Below are 20,125 nucleotides of genomic sequence, written 5' to 3' on the forward strand. Positions count from 1 at the left end.
TTTTTAAGCAAGTATAATGGCTTGCTTGTTGTTCACCTAAGAATACCGATTTGATAGATGGGGTTATAGTTCAGGTTAAGCAAAGCTGGAAGCTTTCTTTTTCCCTACACAGCTCCACTCCCCTTTTAAAAAGTAAACATGCTTAACTGTGAAACTCTAAAGTGTTTCTTACTGTTGCTCAATTAGGAAAAGTGAAAAAGTTAAAAGCATACTGTCAAGATAATCTATCTTAAAAATCTTTGTGTAGTGGTATTACCAAAACAAGGAGCTTATAGAAAAATATCTAATTTGCCTTTCACCATTTAGGATGATTTTTGTATTTATAGTTTGTATTGAATTTTAGGTATAATTATATGGTTACTTCAAAGGAAAAAAACATGCAACTCTCCATTTATGTTGGTTACTTCTTTTATTCTGGTCAGTCTGGATAGTTTATCTATACTGGTGAGTTTCATTGCTTAGCATGTTGCTATTGCATTTGGAGCACTGCAGAGGAAAACTTTAAATAGTCTCCTAATCCCCCACTGTGTGTTAATGTTGAAAAAAAAATCTAAGATTAATAGTAGCTTTTGTAAAATTCTTACCATGCCAACACCATCAGAAAAACCTAAATTTTGAGCCTGGCAGCAGGGGTGCAGGAACAGTTTGTATAGTGGGGGTGCTGAGAGCCATTGAACCAAACTGTAAATCCTGTATATGATGGAAACCACTTCAAGCCAGGGGGTGCAGCAGCACCCCTACTTCTAGCACCTGTGCCTGCCAGTCTTATAATTGAAACCTGGTCCAAACATACTTCATAAGCAAACCCCATTTCATTTCATACTGCTATAGGCCTCAGTTTTGCATGATGATTTGCCTGGGTGGACTGCTGTGCCCATTCAGAGTCCATTGAAATCAACGGGCACTGTATGAGCAAAGTAGTTAGTTTGCTCGTGAGGATCGCAGTGTAGGATTGGAACTATCGTTAATATTAGTGCTTTTTGTATGTAGAAGTTTATAACTTAACGATAATAATTCTTTCCAACCTAAACTTGGCATGTATGATTTTGTCCAGGAACAGCCTTTTATTTGTTTTTAGGAAAAAATATTTAGTCACAGTTACGATTATTATACTTTACAGAAGGAGACACGCAAGGAGCAATTGTCCAAGGTCGCTTGCACAAATGAGACTAGAACCCAGGTCTCCTGAGTCCCAGTGTAAAGCCCTAGTCACTAGATCACATTAATACTCCTTAGTTACAATTAAGATTGCTGGTGCTGGGCTTGAAATGAAACTCCTTTTCCCTTCTGCTTCCCCTCCCCTTTGCTCCACCTTAAAAATAGGTTAGGCTGTATAGGTTTTATTCACAATCTACAGTTGCTTTAAAATTCATCCATATTAACACTAACAAATCATAAGAGATCAGTACAAAACTGTCTATATTTCATCTGTGCTGTAATGGCTCTGAAAAGGAACTTCCATCCAGTCAGGTAAAGATAACTTGAAAACAAATATTTCGTAGATACAGTTTTCCCCACATATTAGAAATGTATAGCTTAAATGTATATTACACATGCACAAAACTACATTAAAGAACATTATTAATGTTAAAGCACTCAACTTTAGGAAAATGCCAGAAATATGGTTGCCTGGGCAACCTTAATTTAGCCCCCTTGTACACATGCATTATGATACAGTATTTAATTACATAACCATATACTATTTTTTCCACAGGACCCCTGCCTCATTCAGTGCACAGGATGGATCTGCTCTGAGAAAGAATCAGGGTTATGCAATGGAAGAAACTGCTGTCTCTAGGACCCCTATGTCATTTATTGCAGAAGTTTTGGGGAAAAAACAGAAATTCCATCACATGAACATCCAAATGGGTCATCAAGAGAGTTGCAACCTTTAGGTCCACCACACAGACCACTGCCACTTGAGCCAACAGAGTAACTGATATCGGTAGTAGGTAGTTATCAGTGATTCACAGTCAGGCTGGAAGGGCATATCAAGTGGGATCCCCCAGGGATCAGTTCTGTTCAGTATCTTCATCAATGATTTAGATAATGGCATAGAGAGAACACTTACAAAGTTTGCAGATGATACCAAGCTGGAAGGGGTTGTAAGTGCTTTGGAGGATAGGATTAAAAGTCAAAATGATCTGGAGAAATGGTCTGAAGTAAAGAGGGTGAAATTCAATAAGGACAAATGCAAAGTACTCCAGTTAGGAAGGAACAATCAGTTGCACACATACAAAATGGGAAATGATTGCCTAGGAAGGAGTACTGCAGAAAGGGATCTGGGGGTCATAGTGGATCACAAGCTAGATATGAGTCAACAATGTAACAGTGTTGCAAAAAAACCAAACATCATTCTGGGATGTATTAGCAGGAGTGTTGTGGGCAAGACACAAAAAGTAATTCTTCCACTCTGTTCCGTGTTGATTAAGCCTCAACTGGAGTACTGTGTCCAGTTATGGGCACGACATTTCAGGAAAGATGTGGACAAATTGGAGAAAGTCCAGAGAAGAGCAATTAAAATGATTAAAGGTCTAGCAAACATGAAGGAAGGTTGGAAAAAATGGGGTTTGTTTAATCTGGAGAAGAGACGACTGAGAGGGGACAAAACTCTGAGGATAGAACAAGTAGCAATGGGCTTAAGTTGCAGCAAGGGTAATTTAGGCTGGTTATTAGGAGAAACTTCCCAACTGTCAGGGTGGTTAAGCACTGGAATAAATTTCCTAGGGAGGTTGTGGAATCTCCATCATTGGAGATTTTTAAGAGTAGATTAGATAAACAACTGTCAGGGATGGTCTAGATAATACTTAGTCCTGCCATGAGTGCTGGAGACTGGACTAGATGACCTCTCGAGGTCCCTTCCAGTCTTACCATTCTATGACATGGACCTGCAGTAGAGGGGGATGAGACACTTTGTCAGTGGGTTTCAAAGATATTTGCTGACAGCAGAGGAATAATGAGACTCTGGGAACTTGGGTTCTACTCCAGCCTCTGTAGGGGAACATGCTCTAGTAGGCACAGACTTTTCTGCCCACTCCCTTCAAACATGACCCCTATCCTCTCCTACTAATCCTGTCTCTTCCCCACCCCTTGCTCCTTGTCCCAGTCTCTTTACCTTGCCCGTCCTAGTCTCTACTCCTCAGGCTTCTAATTTCAATCTTTTTGCACATCCTAGTCTCACCCCTCTGGTATGCCTCCTCCCCACACCCAGGCCAGTCTTCTTAACCAGCCATTCCAAGTTCACTAGGCCCTCAGCTCCTTGTCCTCTGTCTCCTTTCCCAAACAGTCCCCACATCCCAACTCCTTATCCAATTTGTCTTTCTCCTATCCTTGCCTCCAGTCACACCCCACATTCCCCATTCTTATGGGACTCCCAGTTTCAATCTCCTTCCCTGTGCTCCTTGGCCAATCTGGATATTCTTCCCACACCCCTCCAGATCCTTGTCCCAGTCTCTTTGACCAGCCCATCCAAGTTCTTCCCCTGCACCATGGCTCCCTGTTTGATCTGTTCCCACTCCCTACTTTCACCACTCCACTGGTTCTCAGTCCTGGTCTTCTTGCCCTGCTAGTTTCATTCCTGCCCCTATTGGCTCCCTGTCCCCTCCCTTTCCCTCTCCATCTCCCACTCCCAGACTTGATGCTCAACCAGTCCCATCCCTGTACGGAAACATGCTCTAGTAGGCAGACTTTTCTGCCCACTCCCCTCAAGCATGACCCCTTCTGCCTTATCCCCTCCTACCAATCCTGTCTCTTCCCCACCCCTTGCTCCTTGTCCCAGTCTCTTCACCTTGCCAGGTGAAGAAAACGGAACAGTCTAGAAAACGCAGATCACCCAAATAACTGGACAGACATAGATGAACATATTAAGGAAAAGTAATGGGGACATTCAGTTGTAGAAGTTAGTCTGCCCTAGTTTCCCAGCCTTTGTCATTTTGTGTGATACCATTGCTGTTGTTTGTCTGTAGTTTATATTTATTTTTTTCTTGTATTTTAACATGGCCTTCCTCATTATTTAGGTGACTCAGTGAGCAGTTCTTGGAATTGCCCACGCAATACATGGAAGGACATTATGAGGGAGCAACATCTTTGATACAACAGGGGAGAGTATAATAGAGTGGCCTATAAATAGTCAGTGGTGCCACAATAAATATTATAGAGCACTGAAATATAGCACTGTGGAATTTGAAAGAAAGTGTGTTATGGTAAACTGAGAAGACAAATATATTTAAGAAAGCTAGTTAGTTTAACCCTTTCCTTGTGATCAGTGCGATAGCAGAACACCCTGAATTCTGCCTGTTTCCCTTTGAAGCTTATACACCTCAAAACCAGCAACCTCTTGTTAAGGATAAAATGAGTGTTTAGAGCACTGGTATGTCCTCTACTGTGGGCTGAGTTTTAATGCTCTCTGATAACATACATAAGGTGCAACACATGCAGCATGTTCTAGAAACTGGAAAACCCCAGCCTTGATCAGATGTTTTCTTCTGAGCATTTTTTTCTGTTATCAGGCAGTATTAGTTAAGTTGCCAAACGTGCATGAAAACTAAGGTGAGACAGTATTAAGACTTAATGAAAAGAGACATATTTTTTTAAGGTTTATATTGAATAACACCAGTATGTATGGTTTGAATTGCTGATACATTTGGTAGCTCATTGTAATAATTACTGTGTTTATATTCCTTTAGAGGAATACTAACAAGATGCATATACCTAAGATTAGACCTGACAACTGTGGCTTAGTGTACAGATTCGCATATGTATAATTCTGTCCTTACCGTCCCTGGCTGTAGTGGTGTTGTGAATATTTAAACAAGTTCTGTTTCCCCAGAGGGGCCTCAGTCCATTGGCTTTCCTAGGAGTTGATGATGCTCAGCACCTCTCAGAATTTGGCCTAGAAAGAGGATAGAATCCTCTCTGAGTGGAATTTACATATAGTTCAATACCCTGCCTGCTCCTGGGATGATGTGTATGGACATGTTTTTGTCGTGTGCATGCACACAATCATGAAGACTCGCCAGTGACTAGACACTGCAGTGACAGGGACTCTAGAAATAACCGACAGATAGTTGCTACAATTTTTTTAAGGTCATAAAGACCACTATATTTTATTTAATTTTCTAAAGAAAGTGTAAATTTAGTAGCTTTATTTATTTTTTTGGTCGGCATTCCTTTAAGCATCAGCTTAATTACTAATGCTGCAAAATCAGTACATTCTGTTTCACTAAATTGATTTCAGTGGCTTGGTTTTATTATGCACAGTGACTCTCAGCCTGTAGCCGGCAATGTAATTAGGCACTAGCTGACAAAATCAGTGCCCTGAATCATAGACCACATGTGACAATTATGCTAAGTGCTTCCAGTATTGTGCAGATGCTCGTTTAAAAATATATTACTTTGTCCACACCTTGTCTCCTGGAGCACAAGTTATATTTCTTTGCTGTAGCAAAAATGCTTGATTCTGCTCCCATAGAAGTCAGTGGAAATAGGCTTAGACTCTACTTTTGCTAGAATATCTCCAAATATAAATATACAGTCTTATTCTACATTCCATTGAAATAGTGAGTATTGGGTGCCCAAGGAATGCAGGATTTGGTCTTTTGTTAATAGTTCATACTTTCAATAGTTTTGTTAGTGCTTTAAACCAGGCTGTAGCAGCGAAGTTGTGAAGATTTATTTAAACCTAGCAAAATGTCAATGTTTTTATCCCACCAAACATTGCAAGTTGAATTTACTAACACATTTATAATCTCTTCCAAACACTTTCTTATTTAAAAAGAAAAAAAGTGGAAATCATTTACTGGTAAGACATGGCATTGTGATTTGCTTACTAACAAGCTGTAAGCTGTTTTACTGAAGTAATAGGTAGCAATATTCAGACTGTTCTAGCTTACAGCTAATTCATAGCATCCCTGGTATCTAAGCTCTTTTAATAAAGCAAAAGGTTTGGGACATATTGTGGATAGATGGAATATTTTTCGGTGTTGTTTACTCCCAGTTGAGGAGTCTCTAGTGATAAGCACTCCAATAATATGGCATACTTTTGAGTTACAGAACTAAAACTTTAAGGAATTAGTGGCCTGATTTTCTTCAAAACTGCGGCTTCCGTTGACTTCAGTAGGATATGGGTTCTTAGCATTTCTGAAATATAGGCCACTGTCTTTAAACAAAGCGAAATTAGTGGAAGAAACTATTCTCATAGGAATTTGATCTTCATTAAACCAGTTTTTTCTAGACAAATTTTCTCTAGTCTTAAAAGTGAAGTACTAGAAATAGGGCACTTATCTGATATCCCATACAGAGGTTTCCTAAATGATTGATAGATAATATCCTGTTTGGTACTCGGCTGTGCACAAATACATAAACATATCAGAATTTGTAACACAACTTTATTTTGGCTTTGTTTTAATTCAGATTGGTTTAGACTCATTTCTTTATTGGTTTGTAATTTATTTATTTATTTCCCTCAAGGAGGTAGTGAGTCTAAGTAAGAGGAGGTTTGTTATGCTAGTGGCAACAAGCACTTAAAAGACCCAACCCTCTTCCATTATATCCTGATTAACATTCAGTACTCCAGAATATTTGTTGAAGCTTATCTTGGTGAAGGCATGGAGAATACCTAGAAATTTGGGTTTCTAGTTAAAATATCAGATAACACCATCATTACTCACCATCTTTTTAGTTTTTATTTAAAAAAACAATTTCTTGTTTAGAATCCCAAAAGGAGCAATATAGTTTCTTTAATATTCTGAATCTTCCCAGTAATTTACCACTGGGATGGAAATTCATGGTTAGCAAGGAGCTATCCTGCTGATCAAAATTCATAATCGATTCCACAGAGGGTGGTTTTTTGAGGGAGGACCTAAACCAAGCTTTTCACGTGTTCTGTATAATTATCTTTTCTGCTACCACTAAAGAGGTATAGCTTGGTCTGTCGTCTTGCCTTGTTAATTCTCCATCCTGCCGTATCTCTCTGACAATGTGTTGTATTACATCTCCTTGGACTATGATTGTAATGTGAAATGAGAATCTGTTTCAAGAATTTGTATTGAATTATAACTATTTAGGCCCCAGTGCTGAAATGAGTTCTGAAGAAGTGTACCCCTATACCTGCAGCTCATCTCAGGATTGGAGCTTTAGTATTTTTTATGATGGAGCAGTTTGTTTCTCCGGGTACCATCAGGTTAAACTTGTCTCAAGTTTAGTCTTTGTAAATACAAGTTTTTATAAGATCTCTTGTTAATAAAAATAACTTTCATTGGGCATTTAAAAAAATTCCAGTTGAGCAGGTTTTTTCTGAAAAACAAATAAACATGTCTGTCCAGTGTTTTGCAACCCAGACACTGCAGCCTTTGGGTAGTGCTGAAGTACACTAATAAACACAAATGAAACTGACTTGTCTATTTTCATTGTCCAGTGTGAAGTGCAGAATCCAAGTAAACAATGTGAATAATGAAAAATTGGATTTAGACATTTACACATGTTAATTTTTCAGTTATCAATTGATATTTACAAATATGCCATGAAGGAATTTAAATTATTAAATCAACTTATTTCTGTTGTTTTATACTAAGCACCTATCAGTTTCTCCAGGTGAGTTGTTTGTGAATAAAGTAGATCTTGTGATGCAGCATTCCTGGCTTCTTTTTTTACTTGCTAACTCACCAACTTCAGTAATTTGCAATGGGTCTGTCAGTTTAAAAGTCTTAGCTGAAAAATACTGTGCCTTGAATAATTAAAATTAATAGGAGATTTTGAATTATTAAGAGTTGCATATGCTTATGGATTTTTAACCTGTTAATAGGTAAAACAAATAGGGCATTGGAAATAAAGGAACACTGACAAGTGCATCAAGCCTAAAATTTGTTGACTCATCTTCTGGGTTCAGCTCAAGGCTTCATGATTGCACCCTTAATATCTAAGGTGGCTGCTGCAGTGCATAAGAAGCAGCACCACATAAATACCCTTTCAATGGTTTAATATAAACAGAGACTCCTTAAGCAGCTGGAGATTATGCATGGAGAATGAAGGAAGGCTGAAGAAAAAAGCAGGGAGCAAGAGGTGATGGAACAAGGCAATTGGAGCAAGGGAGAACAAAGTTTAACAGGGGCATCGTTACAGGATCACTTGGTTGAAGGGAAGAGATATATACATGGGACCAAACTTTGCTGTCACTTACACTTACGTAACTTAGTTGGTTTCAACCTCCTGGGTGTAAGTGAGCAGAAATTGGCCTTTGGAGTCCTGACAATAAGTTCTTCGGTACAGGAGCTTTCTGTGTCCACTTTGCAACGTTAATATTATCTTTTTCAAAATATTAGTCCCAGTTTGAGTTCTGAATTCCAGAAGTAACTGCCATCCTAGTTGTGCAATGTCTGTGCTAAATGCCAAGTCGCAGAAGACTAAGGTCCATTAAAGAACCTGGCACATTTGCTTCTCGGACTCTTACCTGTTTGGCTTGTAGGGGAGGAGATTAGCTAGTTGTATCCAACTGCATTGGAAGTAGATTATTTTGTGTGGCTTGACTGCCAGTGTAAAAACATCCCACACTAGTATCAGAAGAGGCTGTGCAGCCAATGGTTTCTTCTCAACACAGTCTCACGCACAATTTCTTCACTTAATCTGAAAATATGTAAAAGTTAGTAGATCATACATACTTAAAATATAAGCATGTTCTGAGTGAAAACCTGCTTCAATGCTATTATTATTTTAGTTATTTTATTTAGTGCTTGTGAACAGGGTTAGATTGACAGCCATGCAGACTAAAGCGCCCATCTTATTCACTGAACCTTGAATGAGAGAGGGGGTATAGAAGGCACATATTCCCTGGTTATCTCTGCCCCTGAACCAGGAAGCGATGTCAGGTTTCTACCTGACTAAAAAGGGAACTGGCTGTGCGGGCGTGAGATTGTTCCCTCCCCCTTCCAGTTATACTACACCCAACGGATTAAGATGAGAGTGCAGATTGCTGCTAGAATTTCATGATCTGATTAATACTTAAGAACTTTCTAGGTCATACGCTGTGCAGGTGACAAGACATTAGTCTGGTTTGTGGTAGAAAGTTGTGTGAATACCTCCTTCAGTTATAGTCTCCCCTCTCTCCTTTTATCTTTAAACTCCAGTAATGATCTGAAGGCTAAAAGTAAGAAAATACTTTCATGCTTCCCATTTGCACAGTGTGCAGAAAGAACTCTTTGCAGATTAACTACTTTCCATTCCTTTCCAGGTACTACTGATCGTGTAAAATAGCTGAGAGTTAAAAGAAAATATTGGTTTTTGATATATCAACAAGCAGTTTAGGTGTCTTGTTTAGTTCACAATTCATATGGCCATGACAAAGTAACACTTCAGTTCCCTGCTTCTTAAATACTGTTTTTTAAAACAATACATACCTTCCAAACATCGTTATGGTTGCAATTATAATTTGTCATGGTGATTTCTGGGAAATTTTTTGTATTAGTTGTGGGAAAGTTAGAGAGACAAGGTGGGTGAGGTAGTATATTTTACTGGACCCACTTCTGGTGATAAGAGATGCAAGCTTTTGAGCCACACAAAGTCAGAAGTTATGGAAATGTTAGTGTACAGGAATTGGGTGGTATCCATTTAAATATTTTGGAAGCCCTCTTGTGGGTTTCCCTGTCTTCTATTGTGGAAGCTACCAGAACCTAACTCTGGGGGGTAGTCTCTGGGGCGGGGGGTGTCCCTCATATTCTTAATGTTGTGTAAAGAGTAGATACAACAGAAATCCATGGAGATGCCATGTTTTTTTGAAGCAATCCCTATAGGCAAAGGCTTTGCAAAATTTGCAAATGGTCTGGCTTTGTGGTGCCTTCTATAGGCTAGCCACGGCACCTGATATATAGTGGCTGCTACAGCCCTTCCCCTTGTATAGTTGTGTTTGTGGGACTGCACCTTGTTTAAACAGTTTAGAACTCATGGGTTGTTCAGGCATAACTTTTGTACTCTGAACGCTGCAACAAGGGAAGTAGGTGTAAAACTGCAGGTGTGCCAGGCCTCCTAGTACAATGCCTGATTTCTCCTTTGTTCAGAATCTTATAGATGAATATATTGTTCATCCATCATGACATCTAGGCATCAAGAAAAGTCCTGTGATTTATCTGGAGCTACAGTGATGCCTTCCAACTTCCCATCCGTGCTGTGATGTGGTGAAGATAACCAATTTCTCTAATAGTTTGCACTTGCATAGTAGTTTTCATTATAAGATTTCAAAACTCTAATGATGTGAAGCATTTTCTGGGTTGGTCCTCTTCCTCCTATCCACAGTACTGCAGTCTTAGTAGTAGAGGAACATTTCAATATGTTTGAGTTCCTCTCTTGTATGTGGAGACTCCTCAGGAGTTGTTCTGCATCTCCAGGTATTGTTTCTGAGTCTAATCATTTAGATTCTTGCACACTATGGTAAAATGGCTTTATTAGGTTTTGATCTTATTTGTTTTTCTCTTCCTGTTGGGTGTTGCCTTTATCTGTAAGAAGCCACAATAAAGCTGTAAGGAACTGACTCAGACCTGAAAGCCCCAAGCTGCTAATGGCACTAGCTGTTCAAAAGTTAGAAGCTTTCTGCGGCGAATGATGGTGCAAGCCAATGTAAGGGGCAGAAGCAGCTCAATATCCCCTGCCGAGAGAACATGCTGTGCGTCTTTTGTAACCAAAATATAGGTGTAATTGTTCAAACACTGCTTTTGTGAATTTGTATAGTGAGTAACTCTCCCTACACACTCAAAATCCAGTGGGTGATGTCAGGGCTTGTCTGCATTACAGCTGCAGAGCCATAGCATAGATGCTTGCTGCAACAATGAAAGGTTTTTCCATCACTGTAGTTAATCCACCCCCTTGAGAGATGGTGGCCAAGTCAATGGAAGAACTCATAAGAACGGCCATACTGGGTCAGACCAAAGGTCCATCTAGCCCAGTATACTGTTTTCCAACAGTGGCCAATGCCAGGTGCCCCAGCGGGAATGAACAGAACAGGTAATCATCAAGTTATCCATTCCTTGTTTCCTATTCCCAGCTTCTGGGAAACAGAGGCTAGGGACATCATCCCTGCCCATCTTAGCTAATAGTCATTAATGGACCTATTCTCCACTAATTTATCTAGTTCTTTTTGAATGCTGTTATAGTTCTGGCCTTCACAACATCCTCTGGCAAGTTGAATGCACAGGTTGACTGTGCATTGTGTAAAAAAAAAAAAAATACTTCCTTTTATTTGTTTTAAACCTGCTGCCTATTAATTTGGTGACCCCTAGTTCTTGTGGTATGAGAAGGAGTAAATAACTCTTCCTTATTTACTTTATCCACACCAGTCATGATTTTATAGACCTCAGTCATATTCCCCCCCTTAGTCTCTTTTCCAAGCTGAAATAAAGCCTGGATGGTAGCCAGGGAGCAGCTAAAGTGATTCTGGTGTGTCTCAGTCTGTACAAGATAGCATTCAGGCCGGCATGCATGGAGCTGGGCTGCCATTCTGCCTTCATTACTGTGGGGAGGCTTGTGCTAAAACAAATTTTGTATTGTGCCCTAATGATGGTCAGACTCTTCTTCCCCTTATCGCTGGAGAGAAAGACTTTGATAGTTGAGGTCCTTCACCCTCTCCTCTTTCCATATTCTCTCCTTTATTGAAGGTGTTGATCCATGATCAGTTCTGCAGCCTGACTGTGTTTCTCCTAGTTATTAGTAATGGCCCCTACAGGAATTTTCTGCATATGTTTATTTTTTACAGTGATGATACATACTAGATTCACTTCTCAAAAGAAGACAGGAAGTGAAAATGCTGGTTGGGGAACTAGCTGAATCTGTGAGATGATAAATGCTTGTTCAGAGAGTGAGTAGTTTAGAAGAGTAGAGGTAATCTGTTTAGAGTCTGAAGAGAGATTTGTTGCTTGAGCCATTTTATTCGTGGCCAAATTCCAACTCTATTTGTTACATTCTGCCTACCTCAATCTTACCTGCAGTTTTAGGTGGCTACAATAATCTTCACTTCCTGTCTTTAACAGCTGTAGGCTGTTAAACAACTGCTGTGTTTCACCCCAGAGAACTGCATTTTAGTAGTGGGATAAAGTAATATCTGTTTGAATATCATTTTGTTTGTGAAGTGCTTTGGGATCTTTTGGGGATAAAAGGTTCTATGTAAAGATAGAATGTTATTTCTTCCTTTTTGAAGGAAGCCATTTGTTGGGAAGGAAAAATAAAATGCACAGCCACATAAGAGGGGAATAACTGGCTAGATGGTAGTACTGCTGAAAAGGGTTTGGGGTTCTAATGGATCACAAACTGAATGAGTCAACGATGTGATGCAGTTGTAAAAAAAAAAAAAGCTAAATCCTTCTGAAGTGTGTTAATGGGAGTGTCGTGTGTAAGATATGGGAGATAATTGCCCTGTTCTGATAATTGGAGTAGGCAAGAGTCTGAGTTAGCAAGTGGATAAAGTGGACATACACACAGATTGTTTAAAATTTATAGTTCAGTGGTTGTCTCCTTAAACGAACCACCACAGGTGTCCAGTATGAGCTTATCTTTTATTAGTTAACCTGCTACATACAGTTGGGCAACATCTGGCATATGAGGATGATACGTAATTAAGTGAATTAACTTGATGGGCACAGTTTGTTTATGTGGTTCATAGATAATTCAGAACTGGAACATTTATTTAATTTCATAGGTTCAGCTGTGGTACTTTGTTTTCTTTTTTTTTTAAACAGTGCAGTGCCCTGCGGATGCTGACACAAGCTTATGCTCTAATAAATTTGTTACTCTAACGTGCCACAAGTACTCCTGTTCTTTTGACAAATAATGGATCACTCTGTACAACAAAAATGTTTGAATTTCTATTTAATTTGTTACAGTTTTAAAGAATGTTTGAACAAATTAAATAAATTGCTCATCTGTTTTTTTTAAAAAGACCTCTGTTGTGTTTTGATGCTGTTTAGTGCTTTAAGTATACACTAGCTTAAATGTAAATTAGCTGTTTAACGTTTTTAGATGTAGGAAGAATGAATATCTGACATACAGGAATAAGAAACCTCTATGCTTTCTTTCAGTTTGCACACCAGAGACTGCTAACTGAGAACTAGGTACTGCTGTTCATTAATCATTGGAGGTAAAATACCTAGTGAAATAGAGTAAGATATTATATAGTATCTGTTTTATTTAAAGTACATCAGAGTGATTTACAAAGCTGTTAGATACTAGTAGCTCTTAGTGCTGTGGTAGCTATTCAGACATTTATACATTCTGCAGCTAGTTACATGAACACAGAGTCCTGGACTTCAGAATCTGTATTTTCAAGATAAGGAAAGTTGCTCAGGATACTTGGGTAATATATCCCAGAGTCTCTCTTATTTTTTAATTTTTCCTTAACGTAATGTGAGATCTTTAACTTTATACTTTAGGCTGTCCATGTCAGACAGGAAGTCCGTTGATTTAATATACCACGTGAAGGATGGGAACCTTTAATAAACAGTACATCACCTTCTCCCTAGAACTGCATTACAATTATTGCATTTGAGCAAAAGTCTTTGGTATGGAATTCAATTCCTAAATTTCTGGCCCGGAAGAGAAAATGCTACTGTATCAGCTGTACCAATATTGGAAAGAAAGTGATATCTGGTGATTAGAGCAAGGGATTGGGAGTCAGATCTCCTGACTTCTGCTTCTGGGCTTGCCACTGATTTATGTGACCAAGAGAAAATCACTTCACCTCTCTGTGGTTGTTTACCCATTTGTAAAATGGATATTTAAAAACGGTTACATACCTCACAGCAGTGATAGGCTTAATTATCTTTTGTGACATCTGTGAGGATTTCCAGATAAAAGGTACTATTACAAAGTATTATTGTGCAAATGATGATATTCAGAAAATTAACCTCCCTTAAATGTATAGGGTTGATTAAAATTCACTAGTTTGTTTTCAGAGTAATTTTATTCATGAGAATAAGAACCAATTGCTTTAAATATTAACTCTTTGTTAATTATATAGTATAAAAATGGTTAAAAATAATAATGTAGCTTGCCTGATTGCATGAACATCTCTTGGGAGACATACGGCTGTTTTTTTTTTTTAATTTTTGCTGATGAATATTGTCAGTTAAATCTCAAGCAAATCCCCTCCAAAACAAATATCACAGATTAACTCACATCTTTTGTTGATTTTCCTATTGGGGAGGAAGAATTTGACTTCATCGGAATGAGAAACAAACATAAGCGTTTCTGTTCTGTTATTGCTGTTTGTTTGCTGAATTTTTAGGCAAACCAGAAAGTTAGGTCTGGTTATGCCAGACCAGAATGTCCTGAATTTATGAATGATGATGATGATCCATAGAAAGAAAGTAGTTTGGAATTAAATTGCACTATAGTGCTAAAGCTGCAGGAAAAGTCTGAAGCCTGAAAAAATAACACCATAAGAGAGAGAACAATACATACTCTAGGTTTCACATAACTTGATAGGAAAAATGTTCAGAGTTATGGAGGGTTTCAACTGTTCCTGTAACGCAGTTGTTCTCTCTCCTATTTTTTTGACCTGGTGTGGGAAAGCACCTGTGTAAACAAGGATGGAGTGGTATCTAGTGCTTGACTCCTGCATTCTATTCCTAGTTCTGCCACTGACTTGCAGTGTGATATTGAGCAAATTACTTAGGGTTTTTTTGCCTCAGTTTACCAAACAAAATAATTGGGAACCAATAACCCATTGCAAGCCCTGAAAAATCTGGCACATACCCTGACCACACATCATAAAAACCTGCCAAAAAAAAATTAATTCCTTGTTGAACATTAATAAAAAACCCAACATGATTATCTGTACTGCATATTAAGCAACAATGAACAATAGAAGGGCAGGTTATTTTAAAAAGTGGAATCCTGCTGTGGGACAGGAGATATATGGTGAGGTCTTTGATCTTTCTGTAGAAGCACCTTAGATGGCTATCTTGCTGCTGCATAATCTTGTCCATAAAATATATACAAAAATTGTTTTGTGAAACTAACATCCAACAAACCTAATACACATACACATATTTACATGAAATTTAAATTTTAAAAAGCAAATAAATTCCAGTGTAAGCACTTTGTTTTATTAGATTGATAGCACTGGACTATATTATTGAAACCTAAAAGTGAAACTTACAATAAACAAAAATGAAATTGATTGGTCTTTTTACTTTTGCATTTCTTAGCTTGAAAAATGTTAAATAGTATGATAATGAAAAGCAATTAGATTTTTCACACTTTGTCTTATGGTACTATTGCTGATGAAGATAAGAATAATGTGGGGAAGTAATTTTTTTTTCTTTAATGTGATTCTCTTTCAATCCTTTTTTTGTGTCCAATTTATTATTTTCAATATTTTATTTAATGTATAGTTTTTAAAAATGCTCCTTTGACTTCACTGAAATAGGGTAAGGCCTACGTTTTCAAAAGTGACTAGTGATTTTGGGTGTCCGGCTGTGACATGTTAGAGGCCAGATTTTTCAGAGGGCAGCTGCTGACCACTTTCTGAAAATGAGGTCCTTTTAAGCATCTCAAGTTGGGCACCCAAATGTTGAACCACCAAAATTGCTAGTTATTTTGCCCTCTGAAAAATCTGGCCTCTAACGTGTCATCCAAAATCACTAGTCACTTTTGAAAATATATGCCATGCCTTACTTCAGTGAAGTCAAAGGAGCATTTTTAATAACTATGCATTAGATAAAATATTGAAAATAATAAATTGGACAAAAAAGATTGACAGAGAACCACATTAAAGAAAAAAAACTAACCTTTCAAATCTACTTTTTAAAATTAAAATTAAAAATTGATGGCTTAAAAAGACTTGCACTGCATTTATCTGAAAAGCTGTTTTGTATAGTTATGAGAAGCAGCATGGTGGAGTGGATAGGGCTATGGACTGGAAGCCAGAAGTACTGTGTTTTATTCCCCGCCCGCTCAGCCACTGATTGTGTGTGTGTGTGTGTGTGTGTGTGTGTGTGTGTGTGTAATGGGGCAAGCCACTGTGCCTAAGTCTCCTTTTTTATAAAATGAGGATATGATGTACATCCATTTTTGTAAATGCTTTGAAATCTGGTGATGAACAGCACTGTATTTAAAAATATTTTCTGTTATCTTTAATATTTGGTGTTACTGGTTAAAAGCTCTGGGCCTTGATCTTGCAATGATCCCATCCACATGGAACCTCTGCTACAGAGTTCAATCAACAAAACAGTGATAGCTCCAACAGACTCAGGGTCCATCTTGATCTAAAGATTCCACCCAATCAAGCAGACAGTTTTTCTGTATTGCAAAGCCTGTTAAGATGATGATGCTAGTGCCAAAAATTCATAGAAGCACAGTATGTGGTTCAGTCCTTATTGCGCCATTCCCCTCCACCCCTACCCGGGTATTTTCATGGTGGGTTTAGGATATCCTAATCTCGTCAGAAAAAGGGTGTGTCAAAACTATGCAACATGACAAGCACTTATATATACATGTTTTCTTCTTGAACTCCGCCCTGGGTCAAGCTGGTCTGCACAGAATCAATAGCAGGCAAGCCATGGGCAGTGTATTCCCAATCTCTAGGCAGGATATGCACATGTGCTGTTCTCATTAATGTTTTACAGTTTAATCAGAAAAGGGTGTTCCATTTTCATTCTGATGTGTTCTGCTCAAATTTGTGCAGGAGTTTCTATTATGAATCTCTCCAGACTAACATCCATTGCACCAGGTCTTCGCTCGTGAGCAATTTAGCTTATTCTAAGTCAGTTTAAAGGATGTGACTTTAAAATTAAAATGTATTTGTTTAAGATTAGATTTTATACTTGTGTATTTTATAAGTGAAGAGATCTGGTCAATCCAGAGACACCTCTGTGTGTCTTCTGGTGCTGGTTCTCTTCAGATGTAGCTGAATAAAACTGGTTTCAGACTTATGGGGCCATGTGAGCCAACCCCCCAACTAGAACCACATCACAGACCTACTCAGACATTCACACCATGTTTATTACGCCAGTGCAATTCCACTGGAGTAACTGGTGATTTACACAGTATGAGACCAAATAATTGTTTGTACAGTATTTGAAGAGGAAACATGCTACATAAATGCTAACTGCTGTAAGTAGGAAAAGACCAAAAGATGATGAACTTAAGAATTAGGGACACTTCTTGATTTCAAAAAAACTTGTCATAATTTTTGCAAGATGATTCAGAGGCCCCTGTCTTTAAAATGTAGCTCCTTCTCCTGCTGTGCTGCAGTTCATTTTATTTGTTTGGAAAGATGCTTTTAAACTGAATATTGATTACTGCCATCATTTGCCTTATGCACTGCAGACCAGCATGAGAGAGGCTGCGAGTAAGTGCCCCTTGTTGAACAAGTATTACAAAGTTTGGTCTATCATGCAGTGTGTAAATATTTTATTTAACTGAAAATGTCTTTTGTCTAAACATTAGGCCCCTTGTAGCTTTTATTATTTGACTGAGTTTGTAACTATGTTTAAGCACTAATATATTTTTCCTTCCTCTGCACCTACAGCAGTTTATCTCCGATCCCTGTTTTCAGTACTGTTATTGATTTGTACTTTTAACTGTTTTTTTGTGTTTAAATCAAGCTGTTCCATAAATATTCATTAGTGCTGTAATGCAGCATGTATGCTCACTGTATTACTATATCAGTGGTACCTAGGAGTTAGTTAAGTATTGCTTTATAATATACTGCTATATAATGGGAAAAGAACTAGGGTATATTACGGCAGAATTGATCGTTCTGAAAAATCCATAATTTTCTAAGGAGAGAGCCACAGGTGAGCCAAAGCTTTTGAGCTTGGCAACTTCATGTTTTGTCCTTCACAAATTCTAATATGGTTAAAACTTTGAATTTATCTAGAATTATTTTTTAAAATTTCAGTCATTGGGTTATCAATGCACATAGTTTCACCTTACCAACAATAGTAGCTTGAGATTTAAATATAGTTCTGAAACTTCCCAGACAAGGCAGATGGCAGACTGGTGAGCAATACAAATACAGTTTACAAACAAGGAAGTTATTTGGGTGATAACTAAAGGCTTGTCACAAAATATATGTGTTGAGGCTGCTGGTATATATTGGTTCTTTTTGTACCAGGTAGAGAGAGAGGCGTGATTCAATTAAGTTTCTGGTTTAGTCTGCTAGCACCTTTGACCCAACCTCACTGTTTTTGTTCTCTTTTTACATAGTTTTGGGATGCCTTGTAATAGAATTACATGTATATAATAGCTAGACTCAAAGATTGTCTGTGCTATGAAAATGACAACAAGTAGTAAACAGTTCTCCCGCCTATGCAAACCAGAGTTGATAATGATTTATCCACAGGTATCAAAAGGAATAGCAGAGTATAGTACCCTATGTAGGAGAGAATGCTAGACACTAAGGGTAAAGTTAATGGTAAAACTTCCATTGAATTTAACAGGGCCAGGATTTCACCCCAAGTGTCTAACACAGCTTAGTTTTATTTGCAGTGTTGATACAGCAGGACGGCTGAGCTCCGGGAGCAGGTATAGCCAAGAGATATGCTAGGGTCTAAATGAGTGCTCAGATTTTAGATACTTTAGTTTATCTACTGATTGGTGCTAGCCATTCCTCAGTTTCCTATCTGGCAGTGCCATTTCCTCTGTCCTTCAGGTTTACTGGGTGCCCCTGAGTAACATTCATTCATCTCTACTATACACAGCTGCCTAGCAGGGATTTGGTAAAACAGTTTGTCTTGCAGAAAGCAGACTAATCCTTACATGCAAAACCAAAGAATCTTGACTTTTCGCAGCATGACATAATTAAAAGTAACAGATTTTAAAACAAATTATAATGTAAATTTATGGGCTCTTCTTTTTCAGAGCTATGGAAGCACTAGCTCGGTGACTGTGCCAGAAACGCTGTTGTTTGTTTCAACCCTTGATGGAAGTTTGCATGCTGTCAGCAAGAGGACAGGATCAATCAAGTGGGCTTTAAAAGAAGGTGAGTACGAGATGTCCTCCTATTTTCTGTGCAGTAACTTCAATAACTGTATATAACTTTACATAAAATGCTGATATACTTATTTTATCAGGACAGTAATGTTCCTCTGATTATGAGTTTTTAAATACTGCCTCACAAGAACTACTTTGTACAAAATTTATCATGGTTTTGTAAAGGATGAACATAGGGGTGCAGAAGCCAAAAAAAATCTTTGAAAAAGATGTAGATACTGAAAGACATATTCCTTAGCTCTGCTGTTCTCCTTCTGGACATGACTTGATATCTAACTGCAGCAGTACAGTAATCATGTTGATCTGTATATTTTCACATTTGGATTTTTTTTATATCTGATTTTTTGTTTTTTAATGTTTCAGAACATTTAGGCAGAGGTTATAGATACGATTACTGTACCAAACATCTTAGTTCAGGACTGCACATTAGCAATAGCTGTACAGCTTTATTTGGTTTTGGACATAATGTCCCCTTTTTAAAGTTTATTCTTCTGCACTGTGTAAGGTGATTGTGACCTTTTTTTTTTTTAATGTGGATCTGCAAGGATTTTTTAAAAAGAAAAGGAAGACTTGTGGCACCTTAGAGACTAACAAATTTATTTGAGCATAAGCTTTCGTGAACTACAGCTCATCCAAATGTGGGGGAGCATAGCAGGGAAAGTATTGCACTAATTCTCTGAATACTGCAATAACTCTATGGTTGAGTCTGATTTATAAAACTGTACACAGATAGGCTTCTGATTATTTGAAAGAGAGTCACTCTCTCTATGTGCCACCATGGCAACTGAGTCATGGTATAAGAATCTTGAGTAGGCACCCAAATACCATGGCATGATGGGTGCCTTATAAACCTCTGATTAGAATAGAATAGAGGTTCCCTGGGGTTCTTCTGCTGATATACTGGGAACTGGAGGCAAAAGATTTGTAGTGGAAGGCTCTTAACCCTGGAATATGCTTCTCCCACTGGTACAATAAAGCCTAAGTCTGTTGACCTAAAGGGCAGGGTATAAAGGTCCTCTCTTGTCTCTGCGGTGTGCCTGAGAGAGATGGCACTAGAGATAACACAATGGTTAATGGTTCAGGTCTGTCATAGTTGATGTTGAACAAGTTGTGTGCTAGGGACTGCACGCTCTTATAATTTAATACATTCATA

General features: G+C 38.2%; 1 protein-coding gene across 2 annotated transcripts in view; it reads left to right on the forward strand.

Annotated features, from left to right (window-relative positions):
• ERN1 (endoplasmic reticulum to nucleus signaling 1) overlaps positions 1–20,125 on the forward strand; it is a 60,905-nt gene that overhangs the window by 2,291 nt on the left and 38,489 nt on the right. For both annotated transcript variants that reach the window (XM_038371003.2, XM_043496489.1), the window contains exon 2: positions 18,841–18,961. In XM_038371003.2, coding sequence (XP_038226931.1) covers positions 18,841–18,961 — 121 coding nt within the window. The remainder of the gene's footprint in view (positions 1–18,840; positions 18,962–20,125) is intronic.

Source organism: Dermochelys coriacea, chromosome 14 (assembly GCF_009764565.3).
Source record: "Dermochelys coriacea isolate rDerCor1 chromosome 14, rDerCor1.pri.v4, whole genome shotgun sequence".
NCBI classification, from domain to species: Eukaryota; Metazoa; Chordata; order Testudines; family Dermochelyidae; genus Dermochelys; species Dermochelys coriacea.